Source organism: Syngnathoides biaculeatus, chromosome 3, assembly GCF_019802595.1.
Source record: "Syngnathoides biaculeatus isolate LvHL_M chromosome 3, ASM1980259v1, whole genome shotgun sequence".
In the NCBI taxonomy this organism is placed as follows: Eukaryota; Metazoa; Chordata; class Actinopteri; order Syngnathiformes; family Syngnathidae; genus Syngnathoides; species Syngnathoides biaculeatus.
In genome coordinates this window covers 20,094,651-20,119,312 of record NC_084642.1, presented here as the reverse complement: position 1 = coordinate 20,119,312, position 24,662 = coordinate 20,094,651, and the positions used below count along the sequence as shown (strand labels likewise).

The 24,662-nt window shown below is 42.7% G+C and overlaps 1 protein-coding gene across 4 annotated transcripts in view; it reads left to right on the top strand.

Annotated features, from left to right (window-relative positions):
• The window catches only part of LOC133498218 (leucine-rich repeat-containing protein 49), a 38,232-nt gene that overhangs the window by 12,905 nt on the left and 665 nt on the right, over positions 1-24,662 (top strand). For 3 of the 4 annotated variants that reach the window (XM_061814788.1, XM_061814786.1, XM_061814789.1), the window contains exons 9-17: positions 4,538-4,599; positions 8,413-8,560; positions 13,459-13,542; positions 15,731-15,921; positions 16,294-16,389; positions 19,146-19,374; positions 19,446-19,631; positions 21,618-21,727; positions 23,138-23,291. In XM_061814788.1, the coding sequence (XP_061670772.1) occupies positions 4,538-4,599; positions 8,413-8,560; positions 13,459-13,542; positions 15,731-15,921; positions 16,294-16,389; positions 19,146-19,374; positions 19,446-19,631; positions 21,618-21,727; positions 23,138-23,291 (1,260 nt within the window). Of the gene's footprint in view, positions 1-4,537; positions 4,600-8,412; positions 8,561-13,458; positions 13,543-15,730; positions 15,922-16,293; positions 16,390-19,145; positions 19,375-19,445; positions 19,632-21,617; positions 21,728-23,137; positions 23,407-24,662 lie in introns of all 4 variants that reach the window. The other variant, XM_061814787.1, reaches the window with a different exon arrangement.

Here is a 24,662-nt window from a genome sequence, read left to right as displayed (position 1 = left end):
CTGGCGAACAGTCCAGGGTCTCCTGCACTGCTCGCTCAAAGTCAGTTAGGATAGGCTCCAGCTCATCTGTCACCCTCAGCAGAACATGGACTATAGAAAATGGATGGATGGATGGATGGATTTTTTTCTTTACATATCTCTCCACAATCATGTATTTTGGGATCTGTTTTAGTTCCATTTTCTGTCAGTCTGTTGGATCATTGTTGTTGTCAGTCATTGGACTCTGGTCAAGTCTTGTTCCCATTAGAGGCTTTTCCAAAAACCATCCCAGGAACTTGGAGTTCCTGGTACCAAAAGATTCCTGTGGTCCATGTTGTTTGTGTTTCCATGTTACTTTTTCTGTTCAGGGTAGCTTAAGCACATGAGATGGTGTTGCTCAATAGTGTTCTAAAAAAATGCTGGGAATTCAAGTTTTCCATACTTTTTACATTTCAACCTCTTGGACTTGAGCAAATAATTTTTTTCTTCTGGCATGTCAAAGTGTCAAAGTGCTTTGAACGTGGGACAATCAAACTGAATGTAAGGAGCCGCTTTGACTGAACAAAATTGAACTTGGCTGTGATCACGACCATAGGAGAACAGAAGGCTCTCTTGTAGACACACTGGGGTGTGCTTCTCAAAGAAATGACCAACACTGGCTCTAACCTGCCCTCCGAGCAGTTATGTCATGCTGGATTCATTCAGTCATAAAAATAGAGCATGTTCATTTAATTGAAAACTCCTCAATAAACCCCACATGCATATTTTTTTTGTAAACAATCAATGTTAAAGTAATTAATGAATCTTAATGGCAAGCTGTGAGCTCTGGCTGCAGGCCGCGAGCCCCGACCTTCGACGTCCGGGGAGGCTGTTTGCCGAACTCCGGCGGCAGCAGAGGCGCTTAGTCGAGCTTCAGCGGTAGCGGACGCCCTTAGCCGAGCTTCGCGGCAGTGGAGCCCTTTAGCCGAAGCTTGGCGTCCGGGGAGACCATTAGCTGAGCTTCGGCGGGAGCGTAGGCCTTTGTATGAGCTTCGGTGGCGGCGGAGGCCTTTAGTCTAGCTTCGGCGTCCGGGGCTAACGGCCTCCGCCGCACGAAAGCTCGGCTCGCAGCCTGCTGCTGGAGCTCGCTTGTCAGAAGAACCATCCGCGGCTGCCAGCCTGGAGCTCCCTGGGGCCTTTGTTTACGCACTTAAGTCGCGCATAGGGCTGCGAGTAGTCGGACTCTGCGTCATTCCGCCAAAGAACCATCCGAATATTCAACATTCTTTACAGCCACAGGTTCAAATCTGTGTGGAAGTATTCCTCCGTCTTCCCGGTCAACCGATACTGCTATTTCTTCATCAGATGAGGATAAATACGAGAAATCGGCGCTGGGCAAAAATGGTGTCCCATATAATCGAGCCTTTGTTGCGGGACGGTACATGTCACATCCGCGCACTTAGGTCATGTGTCTCGCGATAATGGCAGTGCTCCTGAAAATTCGTATTTGTTGATAAAAATCTTCTCAAAACACTATTAAATGAGAGAGGATTTAACATCACATTGTCAAAATAGGATACATATTACATGACCTATTGGATACACTGTTCATGCAAAGCAGTGGATTTCCCCTTTAACATGTTTTTGGAAACAATTACCATTTGGGGAGTCAATGCATACATGGAGAACAACTATTCCTTCTTTCTATTTTTACAGTTATGTATCCAGGCTACTGTGTGAATGGGACTGATTAGAATGTGTTTTGTTGGCTAATATCCCAGAGGACCCCCCCTTCACCCACCCCTCCTACCCTTCACCACCCAAGCCCGCAGGCACATCTTCGCCGCTCTCTGTTTGCATGCCAGCGAGGCAGCAGCCACCGCACACCGTCAGAGGCTAAATTTAGCCCCGCTGTCTCAGACTGCATGAAGTCATCGCTGAACTAGCGCACCGCCTAACGACGACCGACCAATTGCGGCGGGACGCTTTCCGAACAACCGCCCCCTCGCCCCCCCCGCCTCTCCCTCCATCTCCATTGATCCTAACCAATAAGCTTGTGGCGTGTTTGTGAGCTTCCTCTCACTGACAGCTTTTGTTTTTTCACACTTCCTGAGTGCCTTGGCAAGCAAACGCCAAGCCAGAGCTCATCACCTCTTTTATTGGTAGATGCACAAACATGCTACTGCCACACCATAGATTGTAACCAGGCCTTGCACTGGTAGTCTGAAGTCAGCATTTAGGGTAGCAAGATAATAACAGAACATCATTATTTAAAGGTCCACTGCCATTAAAAGCATGATTTTCAGTATGTTTTTAATTAAAAAAAAATGCAGTTGGAATGGACACATCTGTTTTGTTCACCACACAACAGGGTTTTGATGTTTATGGCTTTTTGTAACTCCCGCCATGAAAATCCTCTCGAAGGATTTGTTTTGGAGAAGAAGCAGGAAGTGATGTTATCAGCAGGAGTGCACTTAAGCAGCCACATGTGTTTATACCAGATTTACCTGCGGGAAGGTAGCTCTTTGTTCCTTTGTGTTAGCCAAAATGCCGACTCGTTGTATTGCTGGATATTGCTTGAACACTCGGGAGGATGGATTCGCTCTTCATACTCTTCCAGAAAACCCGGTTTGTAGTGAAAAATGGGGTCGCAAATGACAGGTGGGTTTGTTTTGAGCATCTAAAAAGAAAAAAAATGTTTTGGGGGGGACGTAATCTCAGAATGTAACAAAAGATCAGCGTACGTAAGTCAGAGAAATGTGTCGATGTGCGCGTCGGCATGCCGCGCCCGCTGGTCATGACTTCGGACGGGGTGGCTCATCGCGGCACTGAGCTGGGGTGGCTCATCGGGGCGCAGAGCCGGACCACTTTATGGCGTAGTCATTGCTCACGGATGAGTACGCCACATACTGTCATACATACTGTCTGGGAGTCTGTTGTTAGTTGGAAGTGATTCGCAAATCATCTAAATATGGCTCAAAAAGATAGGGTAATATTGTCCCGGTCACTTCACACGAATGTGAGATGTTCTCGTCTCGAAAAGAGCTTCCGTGTCAGAAGGGACGTCGGAAAGATCAGAAAATCTCTGTTATTCGTCTCCCATAGCAGGTGCCACTACGTGTTTTCAATATTGAATGTCCCAGTGTGACATCTGCTGATGACGTAGGAGACAATATGGCTACCACTTCGATGTCGAGTGAGACCTCCGCAACTTTGCGCATGGATTACATGCTCATATTTATTTTTTCATATAGACATTGAAGTGAATAATTTTATATGTATTTTTCAATACAATATCTATTTTAGAATGCTTATAGGCACGTCACTTGGGCTTGAATGACTGCCTGTTGTGTTTTGAAGGATTCAACTGTTTATGTTGATGACCACATAGCATCATCCAAATCTATAGCTTGGATCAAAGGAATCAATTATTATAATAATTAATTATTATATTGTGAAATTATGACTCATTTTATTAAATCAATTTTTTTTCTCCTTACAGAAGGAACTTTTGGGAAAAATGATTTAATTCTTGTAAAATTACAAATTTTTATAATGTTCTGACTTCATTTGAGACTGTCTTGTACAATTGGGACTTTTCCCCTCCTTATAATACTCTGAATTTTGTTTTCATAATATTATGACTTTCTACAAAAGTGACATTTTGTAAAATTAGTTATTGAAATATTAAAACTTATTTTGAGGTAAAATGTTGACTTTTCTGATTGTTATTAACTTGTAAGATCGTTTTTCTTGAACTCTGTAAATAGTGACTTTTCCCCTCATAAGTAACTATTTTAATATTTCCATTTTAATCTTGTAATTCCTTATACATTGGCATGCTATTTATTTATTTTGATTCGTTATCATTACTTTTAGTAACTTTTCAATGTGACATGTTCCCCCCCAAAATTGTTTTCTTCTGAATTTTGTTTGATTATTTTAACATTCAGTATGTTTACACTTACATGACAGTTAGTGTGAAAAATCTAAAATGCAATTTGTATCCTACTCCGCTCCTTCATCAAAAGTGTTTAAAAGCTTGCACTATTAGTCAAAGAAATATGACCGCCTCATGTGTCTTGGAAGTAATTACATTATATTTACATAATTTATTGTGGGTGAAAAATCGCTGTTCAGACTGCATCCTGGAAATGTGGAATAAATCGTATGTTGCACTTGAAATGTTCCACTGTATCTCAGTTGCCTGTGTGGTCCTCTGAGGCCTTGGCAGGGGCGGGGTGCAGATGCAACTCATTGAGAACAGCCATTGTTTCTAGTAGCGAGTGTGAACGTGTACACGTGTGTGTGTGTGTGTGTGTGTGTGTGTGTGTGTGTGTGTGTGTGGCCTGCTGCAGCATCTCTGCATTGCTCCCCCTCCCCTATTCATCCTCACATCGCGTCCTCCCGCCCCTCCTCGCGCGGACGACGAGGCAGCAGCATGCCGGGCTCGGTGCATGCGCAGGGCGGACGGGGATGCTGTGCTGCCAGAGCCGAGAGCCGCAAGGTGACTGAGTGAGAGGAGAGGCGAAAGCGACGATGCTCTCTCATCCCTCCTTCTCCCCTCTTTCCCTCCTAGGCCGAGGTGGACCGCCTGCCCTGCTTACGGCGCCTCTTTCTCAGCTGCAATAACATCAGCAGGTAATTGCTTAGACCACCTTTAACCCCCACCCTTCACCCCCTTTCATTTGACAGAAACACCCTGCCTGTACCGTTCACATCGTACCAAACATGGTGGTGAATCACCGCCCTAAAAGTTGTTCAAACCATGCTGGGTGGAGACTGCTAGCTCAGAGCGTTTCGGTTTTCTTTACAATCCTTTCCCAGCAGCCTCGGTGAACATGTCCTGAAGCTAACTTGTTAACGTAGTAACACGGCTAGCCTCAATAGCTTGAAGCTTGCATGTCGAAGGTGGCCTCATTGAACCCTGTCGATGGGTGACTCGCTAGTCACAAATTCAGCAGCATGGTGGCGCAGCTGTAGAGCGTTGGCTTCACAGTTCTGAGGACTGAGGTTCAAATCCCGGCCTCCCCCTGTGTCAAGTTTGCATGTTCTCCCCATGCTTGCGTGGGGTTTCTCCGGGCACTCTGGTTTCCTCCCACATCCCCCAAAAAACATGCATTTATTGGAGATTCGGGTGACCTTAGGTGTGATTGTGCATGCGATTGTTGTCTGTCTCTATGTGCCCTGCAATTGGCTGGCAACCAGTTCAGGGTGTATCCTGCCTCCTGCCCAATGACAGCTCGGATAGCCGCCAGCACCCTTGTGAGGATAAATGGGTAAGAAAATAGATGGATCATCACAATTTCACCTAGAGTGGTAGCTGAACTTTTCCTGACGTTTTGGGGTTTGTGCCAATTCTTTGGGAGGTTGTGTTGCGAGCTTCAATTTAGTTAAAGGTGAGCTTCACATATGCGGCCACTCAAGTGAAGTGAAACCCCCCTTGAGCAAGCAGTTAAGGTACTGTGACGCTCTCACACTTGGCCGAGGCGAGTCATGTTTGCGATGCAGTCAGCTGTTTTTTGAATGGAACAACCAACCAAACTGCGCAAATCCAAAATGAAAACGTTTGCAAGAATCGGCTGTCAGCCACAGCTGATTCCCACATGCCAACCCGTGTCCCGCCCCCGAAGTCACTCGTCAGACCACGCCTAAATGACATCCAACACATATCTACAGTAATTTACATTAAACATAAGTTTTAGTTGCGGATTTGTGGTTTTTTTTTTCTCGCTGGAAAAAGTAACTTCATTTGCTTCTGCATATTTTTGTACCACCCTCAGATATCAGAAGAAAGCACCCAATACCTGGCTAATAGGGAAGTAGTAATTGATGTCAAGGAACTATTTTGATGTGTTCTATCTTAACTGAGTGACTAAGATCTTTATTTGTCAGGGAGGAGATAAATTTAGCCTGGGTTAGTGGTGGAAGTTAAGGAGTGTCTTTGCTACATGTGCTTGTTTTTGTTCTGCTTAGTGGCATTTGACTTCACAATAAAATAATCTGTAAATTATTACATTTTAAAGGTGTGTCATAAGATGAGTTTTAAATTTCATTAAAATATTTTGGCATCACAATGTGGTGGATTTACGGCTTAAACTATCAATGTAGGCACTTATAAAGATCTTTAGGTTGGGCATCAGTTATTCTTGGTTTGGTTTGGAGTAAGACTCATTCCTTATCCCCTACGTAGTCCATTTTGTACTTTCTGTAATGCCACGAGATTCCGCCAAACATCCTGCTCCTTCTTAGGTGGCACGTTGGCAGAGGAGCAGCTAGCCTCGGGCACCAGCTGATAACAAGATGGCTTTACTGCAAGCACCAGCAGTCTGATAGAAGATTCAGTAGAGGTCCGACAGACAGGCAGCTGAGGCTTTTCGGTGGGTTGACGACAGAGAAAGCGGGTGGTCAACTTCTAAAAATCTTGCACAGAAAGGTCTGGATTGATCTTGGCTTTGGTGGAACTTGTTAACTAGTCTTTGTCTTGTAATGTTACAATTTTGTTCTCAAATGGAAAAGCTGAAGTTAGCTGGGATAGGCTTGAACATTACCGTGACCCTTATGAGGATAAGGGGCTTGGAAAAAGAATGGATGGATGGATGGATGGATGGATGGAAGGATGCTAATTTACTTTACTTTTTTCTTGTAATATTCAGTTAATCATCCTCATTTTATGACCATTTTATGATTACAACATTACTTATAGTCTTATACTATTCTATCTTTTGTCTTTGTACAATGACTTACTCTCCCAATATTGCAACATTTTTCCTTATATCTCAGTTGTTTCTTTATTTTTGTAAAATCACAACTTTTTTTTCTCCTCATATTGCGACAATGTTCTTGTAAAATTTACACTTCTCACACTGTTGAAATTCTGTGAGGTATTATGTACAGTTTTTGCTGATTCACAATCAGACAATCAGATATACAGTCGTCAAGTGATCTGATTGCAGTCGGCCAAAATGTATACCAAACATGACTGGGTACTAACAAAGATTGTGTAGGATTTTATTTAAAAAAAATATTCTGCATGTACTTGTAAACATGCAAAGGGTTATGACAGCCAGAAAACTTAGCAGAAATATAATAAAGATGCAAGAGTAATTTGGAAATATGTACATAATAGTAGCATCTTTTCCCTTGTAAAACTCTATATATTTTTTCTTGAAGTATTGCAACATTTGTTATAGTTCAGAAAAAACAAGTCAACCAAAATTCAGCAACTTTTATACTTCATATATCACATATACACCATTTTGCAGCCAATACCTCTCATACAAATACAGTACATACCGTGTAATAATGACTGGACATGTGCCACAAGGATGCCATTTCTTTAAAAATGATTAAGTACCCATAAGTTACAATGATTAGCTTTCAAAATGTTTCAATAATAAGATTTGACAGAGCTCACTAACATAAATTAGACAATCATACTCGGTCTTCAGAATTGTGAGGCCAACGCTTTACCGCTGCTCCAACGAGCCGCCCTTGAAAATATTATTATAGACTTAAATTAACTGATAATTACAATTACATTTTCATCAAACTCCAATGTCCCAATGTTAATGTCACAACTTTATTCTTGTTCTATACTCTGTAAATAACGGAGATTTTTTTTCCGTAATTGAATGACTTTGTTCTTGTGTAGTTCCAAAGTCTTTTAACATATTGTTTTGTTGTAATTTTTTTTCTCATAAGGTTTGACTCATATTCCGAATTTATTCTTGCACAATTCGCTATATGTGCAACTCACATGACAAAATCTTGAAAACAGGACAGCTTACTTCCCATGTGGGCTACTTGAATGTGCATGACTCCAGTTTGATTACACGATTGTTTGAAGCCAAACTTGATAAAATTGTATTTTCTTTATGGGTGGTGTTTTCAGGGAAAAACAATGAAATCCATGTTTTGCCATTTAATTATCCATCCACCCATTTTCTTCACCGCTTACGACGGTCACAGGAATGCTGGAGCCTATCCCAGCTGTCAACGGGCAGGAGGCGGGGTACACCCTGAACTGGTTGCCAGCCAATCACAGGGCACATGGAGACAAACAGCTGCACTCACAATCACACCTAGGGACAATTTAGAGTGTCCAATTAATGTTTTGGGGATGTGGGAGGAAACCGGAGTACCCGAAGAAAAACACAGGCATGGGGAGAACATGCAAACTCCACATAGGCAGGTCTGGGATTGGACCCCGGACCTCAGAACTGTGAGGCCAACGCTTTACCACCTGGTCCATCGTGCCGGCTCATTTAGTTATATAAATATGATATTGCACATACATACACATTCATTGAACCATGTTTTTTAATCAGTTTTGTGGTATCATGATAAAACATTGTTTCCTTCTCACGTATTGCCAGAAAGGCCCTACAAAAGCAGGAAATGTTACCGTGTTCTCATGAACTTACCGACCTAGTTTTTGATGTCCTGGTGTAGTCTTCACCAGCTAGGCTGCTCCGGGGAGTCGCTCACCCTTTCCGAGCTCACCCTGGATGGGAACCCTGTAGCCCTGGAGACATGGTACAAGCCGGCTGTCCTGCGTTGTGTGCTTCACCTCCAACAGCTGGACATGAAGCGCATCACGGTAAGCCTCGTTGCTCTTGTTTGCTCGATCTTTTTGTGTTTGGTACACTGTCTGAAATGAAACAAGTACTTTATATAATAACCTTCCTCACCTCAGCAATATTACCTCACTTACAGTTTCCTCCAGATGCAAAGCTAATTTCTACATGTTAACATCCATTTACTGCTGGCTTAGCCAGTCCAAAACCTCCCACTTCCACTTGGCCGTGATTGGACTACATATTGAAAGTGGGTGAGAAATGATGGTGGTAAATTGGAAGTAGGTTGACTTAACAGGTAGAGGTGGGTGTCATACTGTACATGTAGTGCTAGAAATGAATATCATATTTTTTTCACGACATTCATATTTTTTTTTTACTGTATAAAAAACTGGGCTTGTCGGGACAAAAGCTAATGCAAGTTGAACTGTTCATGTCATATTCATGTTTTGATGTCAAATCCAAATGCATTTCTTCTACACCAACCATATATGCTTTGACCTCCTCGTTCCAATACCTTTGGAGGGTGGTGTATATGCAGTACTAGAGATGCTCTGACTGCGCACTGAGTCATCTAAAGTCATCATCCAGGCATCCTTCAGTGAGATAAAACTGTCAGACGTTGCAGCCCAAGCCAGCAAGCCTTCATAAAGGCCTGTCAGAGTCCATTCACGTCTTTTATGTCTGTGCGGCGCCATCAAAAGCCGTCACAGACATCACAGACTTTGTTTTATGTATGGCTTAGTGGAGGTCATTTTATGGAGTCCAGCGTCTGTACTTAATGGGAGGAATTGTAGAATATTAGCTTATGTGTTGTATTTATGCACAGTGCTGTGAAAAAGTAACTGATCTGCTAGTGTGTCATGCATCCCTACGTCCTTCTTTCGCTTAAATTTACAAGTGCTTTCCTTCCTTCCTTCCTTCCTTCCTCCTCCCCCCCTTCTTTTCAACTTCCCTCCCTCCTTCAGACTTGCTTTCCCCCCATGCATCCCTACCTTTTTCCTTCCTTGGCCTAAATGTACTTTTTTGCCTTCCTTCTCCCGTGACCAGGTTTCTCTTGCTATCTTTTCTCCCTGACACCCTCTTCCTTCGCATTTCCTTTTCTTTCTGGCTTTCTTCCCTCAGAGCCACTTGTTTTTCACACGTACTTACATCCTTCTTTCTGTCACTTCAACCTACTTTTCTGCCTTTCTTCCCTCAGACCCACTTGTTATTCATGCATCCTTACATCATCCCTTTACTGTTCTTAAACTTCCTTTCTTTACATTTTCTTTTCAACTCAGACCTGCCAATATTTTATTTCTTTTCTGAGAGCTTTCCTTGCTCCCTACCTTCTTCCTTTCTGCCTTTCTTTCTATACTCATTCCTTCCACCCCATACCTACTTTTCTCATTTCTTCTTTCTTTGGACTTTCCTTCCTTCCTTCCTTCCTTCCTTCCTTCCTTCCTTCCTTCCTTCCTTAATTTCCATCCTCAGACCTTTTTCTTTAAATATTTCATCCTTCATTTGCTTGAGACTACTTCCCGTCTTCCTCTTATGTTTGCCTCTCTAATACTCCTTGAATAGGCTCTTCTTTTGTTCCTGAGTTTTATTTGTCGTTATTCATGCAACCTGTCAAAAATTGTTAGTTTGGGAAACTGAATACTGTACCTATTTTTGGCCCACCTCTTCCCCTGCTTTTGAGTGTCCAGATCTGAATCAATTCAATTCAATTTTTTGTTTTGGATTGAGTTATTTGTGAAAAACTTGAAATTCATGACCCCTATACGGCCCCATTTAATTCCTCACAGACCGGTCCAGTTTCGGTGAATACGCAGTGCGTTTGCCATCAGTGGCAGTACGATCGGATTAGCCCAGATAGAATTTGTCCCCGGCACGTTGATACATGTTTGACTTCAAACGTAAATGCTTCTGTTGAATCGTAGCCAGCAGCAGTGATTATGTAGTAGTGAGCGGGATAGGAGAGTTTACACTGAAACGTTATGATTTTTGCTCTCTTCACAACAGGGGACAGTGGCGGGATGTAACATGAGCTCTTTTCACATGAGTGCCCTTTAGTCCACTGTAATTTAGATGTAATTTCTTCTACCTTCTTGCTACGGTTAGCTTGGTCGGATGTGAATGCAGAAATTGAACTGATACCATTTCAAACAGATTAGAATGAGATCCGATCCAAATGCCACAAAAACCAATCCAGTTTGAGCTAAAATGTAGTCAGTATGATGTAACTACAGTACACATATAAACTTTTGACCTGCTGGCCATTTGCACTATGTTTGAACTTGTCATGCATATCCTGTAGTATTTAATTTTAATGTGCGTTAACGTTTTTGTGTTTCTGTAGCTTTTTTTTCTCTTGTCTGTTTAGATCACCAATTTCTACACTATCTCACACACAGGTGTGATAATTCTGATAGCTTAAGTAGGCATACCCATTAAAGTTTCTCCATACGAATGTATCATATTTGTCATAGTCTGTGTTTTGGTTTGGGTTGTGTTCTCATGTTCTCCTGTATTCCGTGTCTTCTGTACTCATCAACCTTCTCATCGACCTTCGACCTTTTGTCGACCTGTCAGCTCGCTCCAGTCATTCGTGTCTTGTCCGGGTGTCTCAGTCTGTTTGTATTTAGTTTCCTGTTTTTTTTCAGTTCGGTTCATTGCCATTGTCAGGTGTTACTGTCTCAGTCTGTGTTACGTCATATTTGTGCCATTATTTCACTCATATTTTGTTTCTTATTTTTGGTTTACTAAAGTCCTTTGAGAGACACTGGCACTCCTGCATTGCCCTCCTGCTTCCCTGCACTTGGGTCCGTCCTCCGTTTCCTTTCCTCCAGTCCCTTCAAAAACTAAATGTGCCATAGTTAAGAGAAGTGTTACAACTGATAATTTATCTAAATATCCACATAAATGCTGTCCATCCATCCATCCTTCCATCCATCCATCCATTAAACCTTGTCCTTTCGTCAAAACATCCAAACCAGTCATCACCCACTGAAACCTTGTCCATCTTTCCAATCAAACCTTATCCATCATCCATCCAGTGAGATCTCCTTTGTCCACACAAAGCATATCCCTTATCCACTCATCCACCAAAACCTTTTCTATCCCTCCAGCCATCATCCATCAAACCTTACCTAACACTGGATCCATCAAATCGTTATCTATTATCCATCTTAGCCACCCAAATCTTATCGATCCATCCATTAAAATGCATTGATCCGCCCGTGCTACAGTTCAATACACTATGGAGGCTTTAGCTCCTATGGGTCTAATGGGAATTATTCATACACTGACCTCAACTCTATTGAGAGATCTTGCGGTGCATTCTTAAAGTCTCCCCAAAGTCACAAAAAATGTCTTGTAAATTTAACATACCACAGAGAAGAGTAATGTTAAGTTGGACAAATTTGAATGATTTAAAACAAAAAATTGCAGGTGAAATCAGACTTCAATGAGGTCAAGAATTGAAATGTCTCACCTTTCCGGTGCTTTGAGGATGTCGTGGAATGCTCTGAAAACTCAGCCACCCCCAGAACTTTCAGCTGTCAATTAAATACATGTCTTCTCAAGAGAAGGCACGTATTTCGAGAAGGCACGTTATTTGTGAATTCCCAGTGATGCACATTGCACACAATCTCGTGGACTGCAGAGTGGCAGCCACTGAGACCCACTGTAATGACAGGCAGCCCTGCCACCATGGAAATTTCCCCTCCTTTTCTGCTGATGCGGTCACCAAAGAGTGCATCATTGCGGTCATAGGAGCATGATGCATAGCGATGAACCCCCATAACCCAGCTCCTGTTCACTCCCGAATGCCTCAGCCAACAACTGAGGCTGATGACCCTAACACCGTTATGCTGGACCTCCGGCGGCTACTCTAATTGGTGAAAATCCGGCAGGAGGGCATGCGACTGCAGTTCTCGCTATGCAATGCGCGTGGTGATGGCAGAGACACTGTAGCCCAAATAACACATGACACTACAATTCAGGGAAGACATTTTTTCGAGTCATGGGCATAGTTTTGATGGCTAACTGCATGCTGTACTGGCAATTCTGGCTTCATGTTTATATAGTGGGGGAAGGGACTCATGTCAGAAAGCATACACCCTGGTCTTCAGTCAGAGGGGTGGTTTTTAGCCCCGCCTCAAAAGTCCGGCCATCTGAAATGGTGAAAAGGTTTTAAGATATATCTCAACAATTCAGTCCTATACTGTTCTCAGTATTCACATGTTTTTAGCCCCTATCGACAAACACATTTCATGTCTTTAGCAACAAAACAGGAAAAAGACTTAAATGGGACTTTAAATGAAGATTGTGTGGGTGGACAGCGTCTTATCTCTACATAGCCACTCTCGGAGGCAATCCGTGCATCCTAAAATGAGACATCAGCAGAAAGTATCCAGGGGACTTGCCCAAACAAGGACAGTATTGCTTGTGTTACAAAATTGCTTCCTCTGAAATCAATAATATATTGATCAATGTCACAAAACAGCCTCCAGGCTTGCTTTTATTTTTCTTTTGTAAAGCAGGGCAGCAGCCTCATATCGTAATAGTGCCTCACTGGCAGAGATCCACCCCCTTGACACCGTGCATTAAAAAAACAAGCGTCGTCTCAGGCTGTCACAGACTGTCACAGCTCGGCAGCATTGCATTCTGGGTGTGTCGGCTATCCTCAACAGCTGGGCTGCGTTAATCCCAGACTGAAAATCAAGACCGATAATCCTGCAATGGTGATGATGTTGATGATGATGGCTGGCTGGTGTCAGAGCCTCTCTCCTCCTGCAGCATGTGGTCCAATTCTGACTGAGCCAACTCAGCAGCAACATCTCCTTTTGTGATTCTTTACTCTGCTGAATAATTTTCAAGTTACAAGGAAGCAAGACTCCTGAATTTTCTGCCATTATTATTCATTGTTTTAAAGGACGAAGATCGGCGCATGGCTGGTGTACAGGCCCGGAAAGAAGAGGAAAAGAAGAAGGAGAGTCACAAGCAGACCATTCATAAGGTACCTCTTTGTATTATACAGTTAAAACTAAAATCTCCATAGGAAACAGTAGAAACAGAAACAAGATGTTCTAGGGTCAGTGTGTCTAGTCAGCTATCTTATTTCTCCAGCCATCCAAAACTTTTTCTATCCATCTCTCTGTTGGGGTACCCAAACCCCGCCCGCCCATCCATCTATCCATCCATCCATCCATCCAGCCATAATTTTCTACCAAGCATCAACCACAAATCCTTTTCTATGCATTTGTTTATCTCTCCTGATAAAAGTTAAGTTGGCGCTCATTCTACTTCTTGTGAACGGGGTTAATAGTTTAGTTTTTTTCCCCCACTTCGTAAAAGTATTCAATCTACTGTCATGCCACTGCAGGCTAAGCAGTCCGGCTCACTGGATTTCCCAGCTGCAGGAAGCGGCACATCAGGAAGATGAGTCATGATGTCGCTTGTGGCCGAATTGAAGCCCGCACATTTATTACCGCGACGTATGTTTGAAAAGTTGATGGTCAATGTAACTTGCAATTCACATTAGTACTCATAGCTAGCTAGCGGCCTTGTTCATCAATACACGAGCCCCTAATGCCACTTTGATTGTCATACCGAGCGGTGGCAGCGCTGGCTCACACCAAGGCGTAACAAGCGAGTCATTTCGAGGCTCAAGGCAAGTCATGCTCTCCAAGTAATTTAGACCACTTTGTCGTGCTTTTGAAATCTGTTACAGTTGTCTGATGCTAAGGTTCGTCAAAGTAAATCTTTATGATCCTTCTTGTGGATTATCAAATAACTGAATACTAATAATATTAGTTTAATTAATAAGAGCATAGATTAACATTCCATATACCGTAGTTTACCATTTGAACCACTTTTTTTGCTTACATCTTGTTGATGAAACGTGTCATTCGTGTCACTCCACTTTATATTTGGCTGACAGTGACACCAGTGCTCCTGCGACTGACGAGCATTATACACAATTACATTTTTTACAAAGCATGAAGTTAAAGCCATCTATCCCTTTCTGAGCTGCTTATCCTCACAAAGATCACGGGAGTTCTGGAGCCAATCCTGGCTATCTTGGGGCAGGAGGCGTGGTACACCCTGAACTGGATGCCAGCTAATCGCAGGGCACATAGAAACAAACAGCCCCACTCACAATCACACCTAGGGGCAATTTAGGGAGTCCAATTAATGTTGCATGTTTTTGGGATGTGGGAGGAAACCGGAGTGCCCGGAGAAAATCCACAAACGCACGGGGAGAACATGCAAGCTCTGCACAGACGGGCTGCAATTTGAACCCTGGTCTTCAGAACTGTGAGGCACACACTCATACCAGTCATCCACCGTGCCGACTGAAGTCAAATCAATAAGTCACCATTTTACTGTGATGGATGTTTTTTTTTTTTTTTGTAAGAATTTGTTATTCTTGTTATTATATGCTGAATATTATATTAAGGAGAGATTATTTCTTAGCTATATCCAGTATAGTGTTGGTCATAGTATAAAAAAAAATCATTTCTTGTGATTAGTGACTAATGCTGAAGATTACAAAGTTCCTCCTGAAAAGTCGCATGCTAATAAATCAGAATCACAACATTTGTTGAAAAGAAAAAAACGCAAAAAACCCCTTGGTATTTTCCCAAGTCAATCAGCCTTAATCCTGATTGATGACTAGGTAGTTTTAATTGGTCCCACAACGCAAAGATTTATCATCTTGGTTCCCAGTGATGAGGGCTGGCTAAGTGTGGCTAAAGTTTTCACCACATCTACACATGATGTGATGACGAACTAACCACAAGTGTTGGATACGAGACTGGCAAAGAGGTTTCATTACCCCGTGCCAATCTTCCATCCATCAAACTTTCCACGTTCTTCCATCCATCCAAACCGTAGTAAACTCATTGCCAGCTAATCCCTTAGGAGCCACTGTCAAGAACTGCCACAGATTCGCTGGGATTTACTCTAACCACAAACCCCTTGTCAGTGGGGGAGTGGTACATTCCACACAGGAGCTTGTCAATACTGTATCTGAAGCACTGTAGTGTAAGGCTGTCACAGAGGTGACTTTACAATGTGCATAAGCTATTTGGTACCTTTTGACTGACATATAAAACAGACAGCACAATGTCCTTTGTGGTTAAGCTTGGAGCAACTGACACTTAAAACCTTGCCAACTCTCTGTCTATTTGTGTCATGCATAGGAGAAGCGGCGTCTTGCCATCCGTAATGCGGCACATCAGTGGGAGGGCGTTGTCGCCGCCTGCATGGAGCTGCTGCCTCCGTCAGCAACAACAAACGGTGCCAAAGAAGAAGTCAGCCCGGACAACAGCCCCGCTCACTGCCCCACGCAAACCAATGGCCTGGCTCAGGAGCCTTCGCCGGACGAGCCACGGTAGGTCTGCGGCAGGAGTACGAAACATAGAGAACCGCTACTATTTTATAGTTCCTTATTCACGAATGTACCCAGTTTATTTGAGTTTTTTCTCTGGAACCTATCCCAGTTATTTGATGAACAACCCAACATTTGCGGAATCTCTGTGGATTTTTGTGTTCTTTCTCGTAACGCCCTAATATGCCACAAGATAATGCCAAAGCATTGGCTAAGATGGAAGTAGTAAATGTTGCCAAGGAAGTCGTGTATGTTGAATTGATACGTCTCAACAGGTCTCAGATCTCCTTTGTGTATAGTTTTATTCAAAATTTACATACTTGGGTTTCCCCATGTTCATCTGAAATAATAAGTTTGTTTGATTTCCTATATTAGACGGGTCAGTCCAGGATTTGGACCAGAACGGGTGACAAGTGGGCCCGATAGCCGTTTGCGCACCAACAGCCGTCCAAACAGCCCTCGAGATCCAAAGTAAGCCAAGCTTTCACTTTTTTCAAATCCCATGATTTAATTGTAATTCATGTCATTTTATCATTTTTAATCATTCCAGAGGCGGCACCTAGGCCGACTGGTTAGCACATCTTTATCACAGTTCTGAGGATCCAGGCTCAAATCCGGCTCAGCCTGTGTGAAATTTGCATGTTTCTCCCATGCCTGCGTTGCTTTTTTTAATCCCCAAAACATGCACGATAGGTTAGTTGAATACTCTAAAATGCCCATAGGTGTGAATGTGAGGGAAAAAAAAACATATTCACTTTTTGGAAGTTATGAAAAAGCTGTACTTTTTAATTCCAATATGAAAGGGTATATATGACTGCATATATGTAGACTTGTGCTCACAAATTTACATATCCAGGCAGAATTTATGAAATACAATTTTTTAAATAGGACTGATGACTGAACAACAAACATTAATAATTTATTTATTGCTATGTTTTTTTTTAATGATAATAATGATGATGATTTCTGAAATGCTAGGCTGTTTGATTTGAGTCGCATCAAAATAAATTGTTTGATTTGAGTCGCATCAAAATAAATTGTGTTTTGCAACTAACCTACCATGCATGTTTTGGTGATGTGGAAGGAAAGTGGAGTACACAGAAAACGGAAAAAAAACCCCACACAAATAGGTACAGGGAGAACATGCAAACTCCACATAGGCTGGGGAAGAATTTGAACCCCGGCCCTCAGAACTGTGAGGCAGATGCCTTAACCAGTCATCCATCGTGCCCCCACCCACTGTGATTTGATTGTTTTAATTATTTGTATTTTGTTTTTATTTAGCATTATCAAGATTATTATTCAAATATGAAAGCATCTTCTTAAAGTCAAACTCAGAAAAACTTTGACCACCAATCTCAGTCAGTTTGTATTTTGTCAGTTTTTAATAATAATTTTTTTTAAATTCTAGAAATATGAAAGTCTATTTGAATTACTTGCAGATCATCAGTCACGGATCAATCAGTCTTTCGCATCAATGGTGTTGTGTAAGCTCTGGTGAAAAGAGGTTGAATTACAAGAAGGCATGCAAACTATCATAAAGAGTTTCAAACGCGTCAATGCGACCAAAATGGCCCTGAAAGGCAATCACGACAAATCTCTCCCGTGAGCTGATCCAGGTGTCACATTTTCTTCCATTGTATGCCCCCAAAGTTGTATTTGATCTTCCCCCTCAGGCTGAGCGTGTCATTCATTGGCCTTTTAGAAAGGTGAGCTCGTCATTCCCACGCACACAAACAAACAAACAGCGATACCTCCCCCAGATAATGGATGAAATTGTCTCCTGGTTTGATGTCTGGCACGACATCTCATATTGTCCGCTCACATGCGTGGGAATTCCCAGGAAGTGCGCCACAGCGGCCACGTGGCCCTCTGGAATAGAAACACATTCCCAGCCAGAGGGACATCTGGATCTGTTGTGGGTGGGTTTGTGTGTATCCCCCCCTCTAGTAAAATGCAAAGTAGTACCTGATGTCCTTTTCAAAGAACCTTCTGTTACATTTTCAACTGTTCGAAGGCAGAAAAGACACAGAGAAAAATTCAGTAAAAATGTGATCCAAAGTCAAAACTATGGCCATCTTAAAGCCTTTAAAAACTTTTAAGTAATATTTTTTTGCTGTCATACATCAAATTAGTCTACCATTGTATATTTAAATCATTTAAAACAAAAAGAAAACCAAACTTTCTCAGCCTGTGATGGTGTGTGCATGGTCTTTTTTTAATCCTCTACTTTCTTTTTTCTTCCCATATTGTAACCAGTAGCCAGGATCTTGGACCACTTTTATCCCATTCCAAGTTTCATTTCTGGCTGTATTGTAATTTTCACAAGATCCTCTTTGCCATTACTGCAAAAGAAAAAAAGGCAATGAAAAACCAAAACGATTCCGCCAAAGCTATGGGAAGTGGGCTAATGGCTAAATCTGACATGAGTGTCGGTTTTTAACATGGTTAAATAGCAAATGGCGCTTTGTAATGCTCTCGTAACGCCACTAATGCAAGTATTAGAAGAGCACAGTGTTCACATACTGTGTACACGTTTTAGGGAGGCTTTAAGTTGCCAGATGAGCTCCAGTGGGATTAAGTGAGTTGATGATAGACTTTAATTGATTTTCATCCAAAGTGTAGCAGCGACATGTTCTGTCAACGCTAGCTTGCTCTAAGTGGGACTTTCCCTGCTGTCTTCTTTACGACTTCCTGCTGAGTCCAATTGGGTGGGCTGTTTTCTGTGTGCTTGTTGTTTTTGCATTCCATATTATTTGAAATATGTGAACAGAAACACACAAACAAGAACGCACTTGTACACAAGTTACTATTATTATGCGATACTCTTCACAAGTACACGATATATGGGAGCAATTAATTGACTTTCAAGAAGATATATTCTGCATTTTTCTCTAAAATGAAACAATTTAAAGGAAATATGCATTTTTTCCCCCACAGTTCCGGACAATTAACTTACTTTTTTTGCCTCACGTATAAAGGCCACAACTAACCAACCCCTGTATGCCGGGGCGCTTCTGCTGAGTGCAGCTTTTGTTACGACAGCAGCTGGGGACAAATGTTGTGCTTTTTTTCCCCTTGTTTCCAGGGATGGAACTGAAATGGAATTGTAACAGCTGTCTCTATTTTATTTTTTTTCTTTGGTTCAGTCAGAACTCCTAGTGTTGAAACTTTGTAATGTTGAATTGAAATAAATGTAAATTGATGTGCTTTTTGTTCTGTTTCAGGCTCACGGAGGCAGGGAGCGTGACGAGCTTGTCGCTGTCTGAGAGTCATCTGGCCGAACTGGACGGCGACACCCTGCGCTTGTTCGGCCTCGGAGCCCTGGACGCGCTGGAGAGGGGTTGGGGGGCGCAGACAGCTGGCGCTGTCACCGTCATGGCCTTCCGCTACATCCACTTTGACGCCATTGTACCGATGCTGCCGAGGATCAGGGTCAAGTTCCCCAATCTGGTGGTGAGCACGGAGGATTCTTTTTAGAATAATTATGCAACACAGAATATGCAACATGTCCTTTTTATGTTCAGCATTTCATCTTCCTGGAAGCCAACATCAGCCGCCTGCCGCAGCTGGCCGCCCTGGCTCAGGTTCGGCGACTGGATCAGCTGACCGTCCACCCGCAGGGCAACCCGGTGGTGGGCCTGGCACTGTGGCGGTCCTTCGTCATCTACCGCCTCCACCACTTTAACCTGCAGCGGATCAACGGGCAGGAGGTCAGTGCACACGGCGGAACGTTAGGTACATCCTGCCGCTGGTGAGAGCCGATGTGATGCAGAAATTAAAAAAAACAAAGTTTTTTTAAAAAAAGTAATCTGATTCAAGTTCACTTTTATTTGATTTGCCCCGTACTCACCTTCCTGTTTTGTTTTGCTTGACACTGTCAGTAACACGATTTAAAATCTTCTTCTAATCAGTTTTACATTTTCCGAGTGCCAAAAACATCTACCATAAACGTTTTTTCAGACTCTTGTTTTATATGATCTCATTTTAATGCTTAATTTTATAGTCCAAAGTTTACACAGAATTGCGTGACAAAAAAAGGATGGGAAAAGACCACATTTTGGTGGCAGTTTATTTTTCATTTAATAATTTCCCCCAAAAGTTGTATTTTTTTCATTTTTCTAATAATTATTTTTTGCCTTATTTTACCTAAAACTAAATATTTTTGGGGCAAAAAACCCAATAGACTCGACAAGCATTTTACACTCCACTCCACACCCACTCAGCAGCACAATGATGACTGCCATCCCACTTTTGAGATGGCAGTTTTCACACAGATCTTCAATATATCTTTGGTACTGTATGAAGTCCCATCGTCCCTCAGACACTCCACTATCATCTCAGTCCCAAAGAAAAACTGGAATTTCAGAACCGAATGACTTTAAACCTGTCGCTCTGACATTTGCCACCTCGGGACCCCTACTGGAACCACTGCAGTCTGCCAATTAAGTAACCAGGTCTGAGGATGACTGTCTACAAGGAACGGCACTGCATCCTAGAACACCTCAATGACCTACATGAGGATCCTGTTCATGAACTTCAGCTGTGCATTCAACACCACCCTCCCTGAACTCCTCTCCTCCATGCTCCTCCAGGTCAATGGACAGCATTGATGATGCGATGGGAACTCGCCGGTGTTCTGTGGGTGCTTGGGCAGAGCCAGATGGCGCATGCCCCAGTACTATGCTTTGGCTTCTGGTGGGGGTGATGAGGACCCCCTGTCACTCCTCACGCCTGCTTTTTTCTCTTCTCTCCATTCCCTGCATCCTGCTGTGGTCGCCTCTTCGTCCTCTTGGGCTGTGGGCCCTGCTACAGGGTTTTCGTCCTTTTCTGGTTTCGGGCGGGAGGGGGTCCCATGTATATCTTCCACACATGGGGCCGCCTAATGGGTCCAATTTGTACTGTCCTTTCCTCACAGGATGGAGCACTGCTGTCCTGTGCATCACATATTGAATTTGTTGGCCTCACAGTTCTGAGGACCGGGATTCAAATTCCAACCCCACCTGTGTGGAGTTTGCATGTTTTCGCCCATGCCTTTGTTGTTTTTCTCCGGACTCTTCGGTTTCCTCCTACATCCCAAAAACATGCAACATTGTTTGGAGACTCAAAATTCCCCCTAGGTGTGAGTGTGAGTGCGACTGTTGTCTGTCTCCACGTGCCCTGCGATTGGCTGTCGGCCAATTCAGGGTGTACCCTGCCTCCTTTCCAATGACAGCTGAGATAGGCTCCAGCGCTCCCACAACGCTTGTGAGGATAAGCAGCTCAGAAAATGGATGGATGGATGGTTTTTCTAAGTAAAAGCAGATGTTTGCAAATGGCATATTGAATACACAAAAATAAACAGCTTTGATGGAGGACAACAGGAATTGTGAATATTTGCTGTTGAAAGGTTGAAAGTCTCTACATGATCAATCCACGGCTAAAATATTCCTTGATTAATCCACACCTAATTGTAAAATTAATTGATTAATTGTTGGATCTTTATTTTTTTTTCAGATGTTGGTCTGTTTTGGGATTGTAAAAATAAAATAAAACATTTGCTTATACTGCACGGGAGCTCACTGGCTAGTAGAAGTGATCAATATAACGTTAAGCATATAGCGTTCCCTCTTGATGTGATGTCACCGTGTATGTTTCTGTCCGTTGTATTAGTATATATGTCTGTATATGTGTGTGTGCGTGTTCACGTCCCTCGCCAGGTCACCATGAATGACGTCATTGCCGCCGAGCGGGTCTTTGGGACGCTGGGCCACGTGGCTGCCACCGAGACGCCGCGCTGCCGCCTCCTCGTGCTGCTGGAGGAGTCGAGGTGAAGTGCTCAGACACAGAACCGCGACAGTAACTCTTACCTAGCACCAACGGCAGGTGGCAAAAGTCACTCTGCTAAAAATAGAAGTACTCAAGCTACACTTTGTACGCTAATAAAAATAAAATACACAGACTTTGAAATTTACAGACAGTGTTCTCCCACATGTTTGTGATTTGGCTTTCGTCAATTTTTCGCTGATTTTTTTGGGGAGGAACCTAGCTTTTGATTGTCACGGAAAAACTCACCTACTTGCTGTTTTTGTGCTGAGGTCAAATTATTGAGTAATATGAAAGTATTAATTTTGCGCAATCTTGTGGAACCTTGGTGCCAAAGAACTATGTTGAAATGAAAGGAGGCACTTCAGTTAGTTTGGCAGTAGCACAGTCTATTAGAAAGGTAGCACTGTCCTGCCATCAAATCAAGATTAGTAGTAGTAGTAGTAGTACTAGTAGTGGTAGTGGTTGTCGTATGTAAATTCATTGATATACCTTTTTAGGGGAGCAGTCAATTACTTGCAGTCGTTATTCGCCACTTGTTTCAATCTCTTTTCATAAAAGTTATTACAATTGTTTTTTTCTTGCAGTTAATGTATCTCATGTACTCATTTTGCACAACCTTTCTTCCACAACCAAAGACGTGAGCAAAACACATAAATGAAAAATCTACCTGCCATTGGCTGACTACCAGTTCAGGGTGTACCCCGCCTCCTGCCCGATGACAGCTGGCATTGGCTCCAACGATATCGCGACCCCTGATTAGCGGCTCACAAAATGGATGAATGGATGGATGAAAAATCTACTTAAATACAACTACCAAGTATATGTACTTTGTTAGCTGCCACCTCTGACAGCAAGTATGCAAAGGACGTGGAACCCCTCGTGGGCATGTACGTGCTTGACTACCTTGCGTTTATATTCTCATATTTGTGTGTGCCTGGCACCAGGCAGCCGGCGGTGTTAAGGCGACGCGTCTCACTCAGGGTGGGTACTTGGCACCGTGACACATACACACATTCCGCTTCTTTTTTTTTTTTTTCCCTTTCATACTCTAATGCTGTCTTCAAGCGTGCACTCGGGCTGAACCGTAAATAGCAACGTAGCCTCCTTGGTAATTAAACTAGAAAAATGTATATCATGTCCAGACAATCTCACTGCAGTCAATCAGAGATGTTTGCCTTTTAATGTGCAACTTCCCACGCATCTGTGTCCAGTCATAACCTCCCAAATCTGTTAAAAGAGAATTTTTCACAATTTAAAGACAACGCATTGTATTTTCCTCAGTTTCTCAAAAGAAATTGTGTGATAACGTAGCAATTTCCAAAGGGAAAATGTTGTTGAGACTTCAGTTTTAATTGTTTTTTTTTTCACTGATTTGCTGGCTTCTCTCCATCTCATCTTTCATCCCCCAAAGGAAGCGGCAGCTGCAGTTCCTGTTGGAGGGGCGCGGCCGGCGCGCGGGGCTCAGCCCGGAGGAACTGCGGGACAACGGGAAGCTGGTGGGCGAAGGCCTTAGCCGAGCGCTCTTCAACTATCCCAGCCGGGACGGCAGCACGGACAGCCCGGAGGTTAGCAGATGTATTGGGACATGCCGTCTGTCCGTCCGTCCATCCATCCATCCATCCATCCATCCATCCATCCATCCATCCGTTTCTATAGCACTTGTCTTCATTTTTGTGTCAGGTGAGCTGAAGCCTTTTCCAGATGACTTTGAGCAAGAGCGTTTTGGGCACCAATCACAGGGGGCATATAGACAAAAAAAATAATAATAATTCACATTCATGGTAATGGCGTGCAACATTTTGTGTATATAGATGGTGGAACAATATGTCGTCACGGAGGTCTAGTCAGTTTCAGATGTTATTGGTTTGTTGTATACATTGGGCTGAGAAGTGTTTTTTTTTAATATACAGTTATTCACTTTGATTATGACTGTACGACAACATTGGCATAGGTTAGTGAGAGGCTCTGGTGTGTTGTGACACGTAAAAATGTGTGTTAACTGCAGCTGTAAGAGCAGTGAAATTTGCTTCTTATCTCTTGAAAATATAATTTTTCCAGTGTAAGCCGAACTTCCAGGTGTGTATAAACACCCTCACGTTAAAAAAAAATGCCATTGGTGTTTTAATAGCAAAATAATAGACTGTTAAAACTGTTAGGATTGCATTGGTTTGCACCCTTCATTTGCTAAAAATGAGTCAAAACGATCAGAGATCTCAAAAGCACTCTTATTCACTACTTATTTAAAGTGCACATGCAAAATAAAAACAAAAAAAAACTCTGAGTCATGTTTATTTGGATAGCCCTTTATGGGGGGAAAAAAACTGTTTTAGGGCTTCACAGGCGCACGGTTATCAGTGATTGACGACATCCCATTATCTAACCTCATTTGTTGAAAAAAAAAAAAAAAACCTTGGCAAAGGACCACAGACCTGAGGGAGGATTCCCCTTCTAGGATGTCAAGGCTGAAATGGATGTCGAGTGGGCAACATTTATCGCATGCAGTATTGTGGTGCTGTTTAATGTTCATTAAGACAGCAAAGGAGTCAGTTGGTTGGTCAATAGGACATTTTGCCACACCAACTTTTTCTAGTATTTAGATGCAACAGTATTGCTGTAGTACCTCATTAAACATAGATTTAAATCTAAGTCTAAGTTCAAGTCATTTTTCTGCGGAGAGGGCTGAAATCAGGTCATTTGAATTTCTCAAGCATATCTATGTCACTAGTGAAGCCTTGCATTCCGACTCGTGAGACAACGCTGTCGCCGTAACAAACATCTGGTCTCACACGCGGGTCTTTTACCGGGAGGTAACCAATCAGAGGAGCAGAAGTAAAGTACTGATACCTGAAAAAAAATCCACTGAAGTACAGTAGTACTAATTTACGTCCCATTGCTGCAAACTATTGATTTTACACCTTCCTAAAAAGATATCTTTC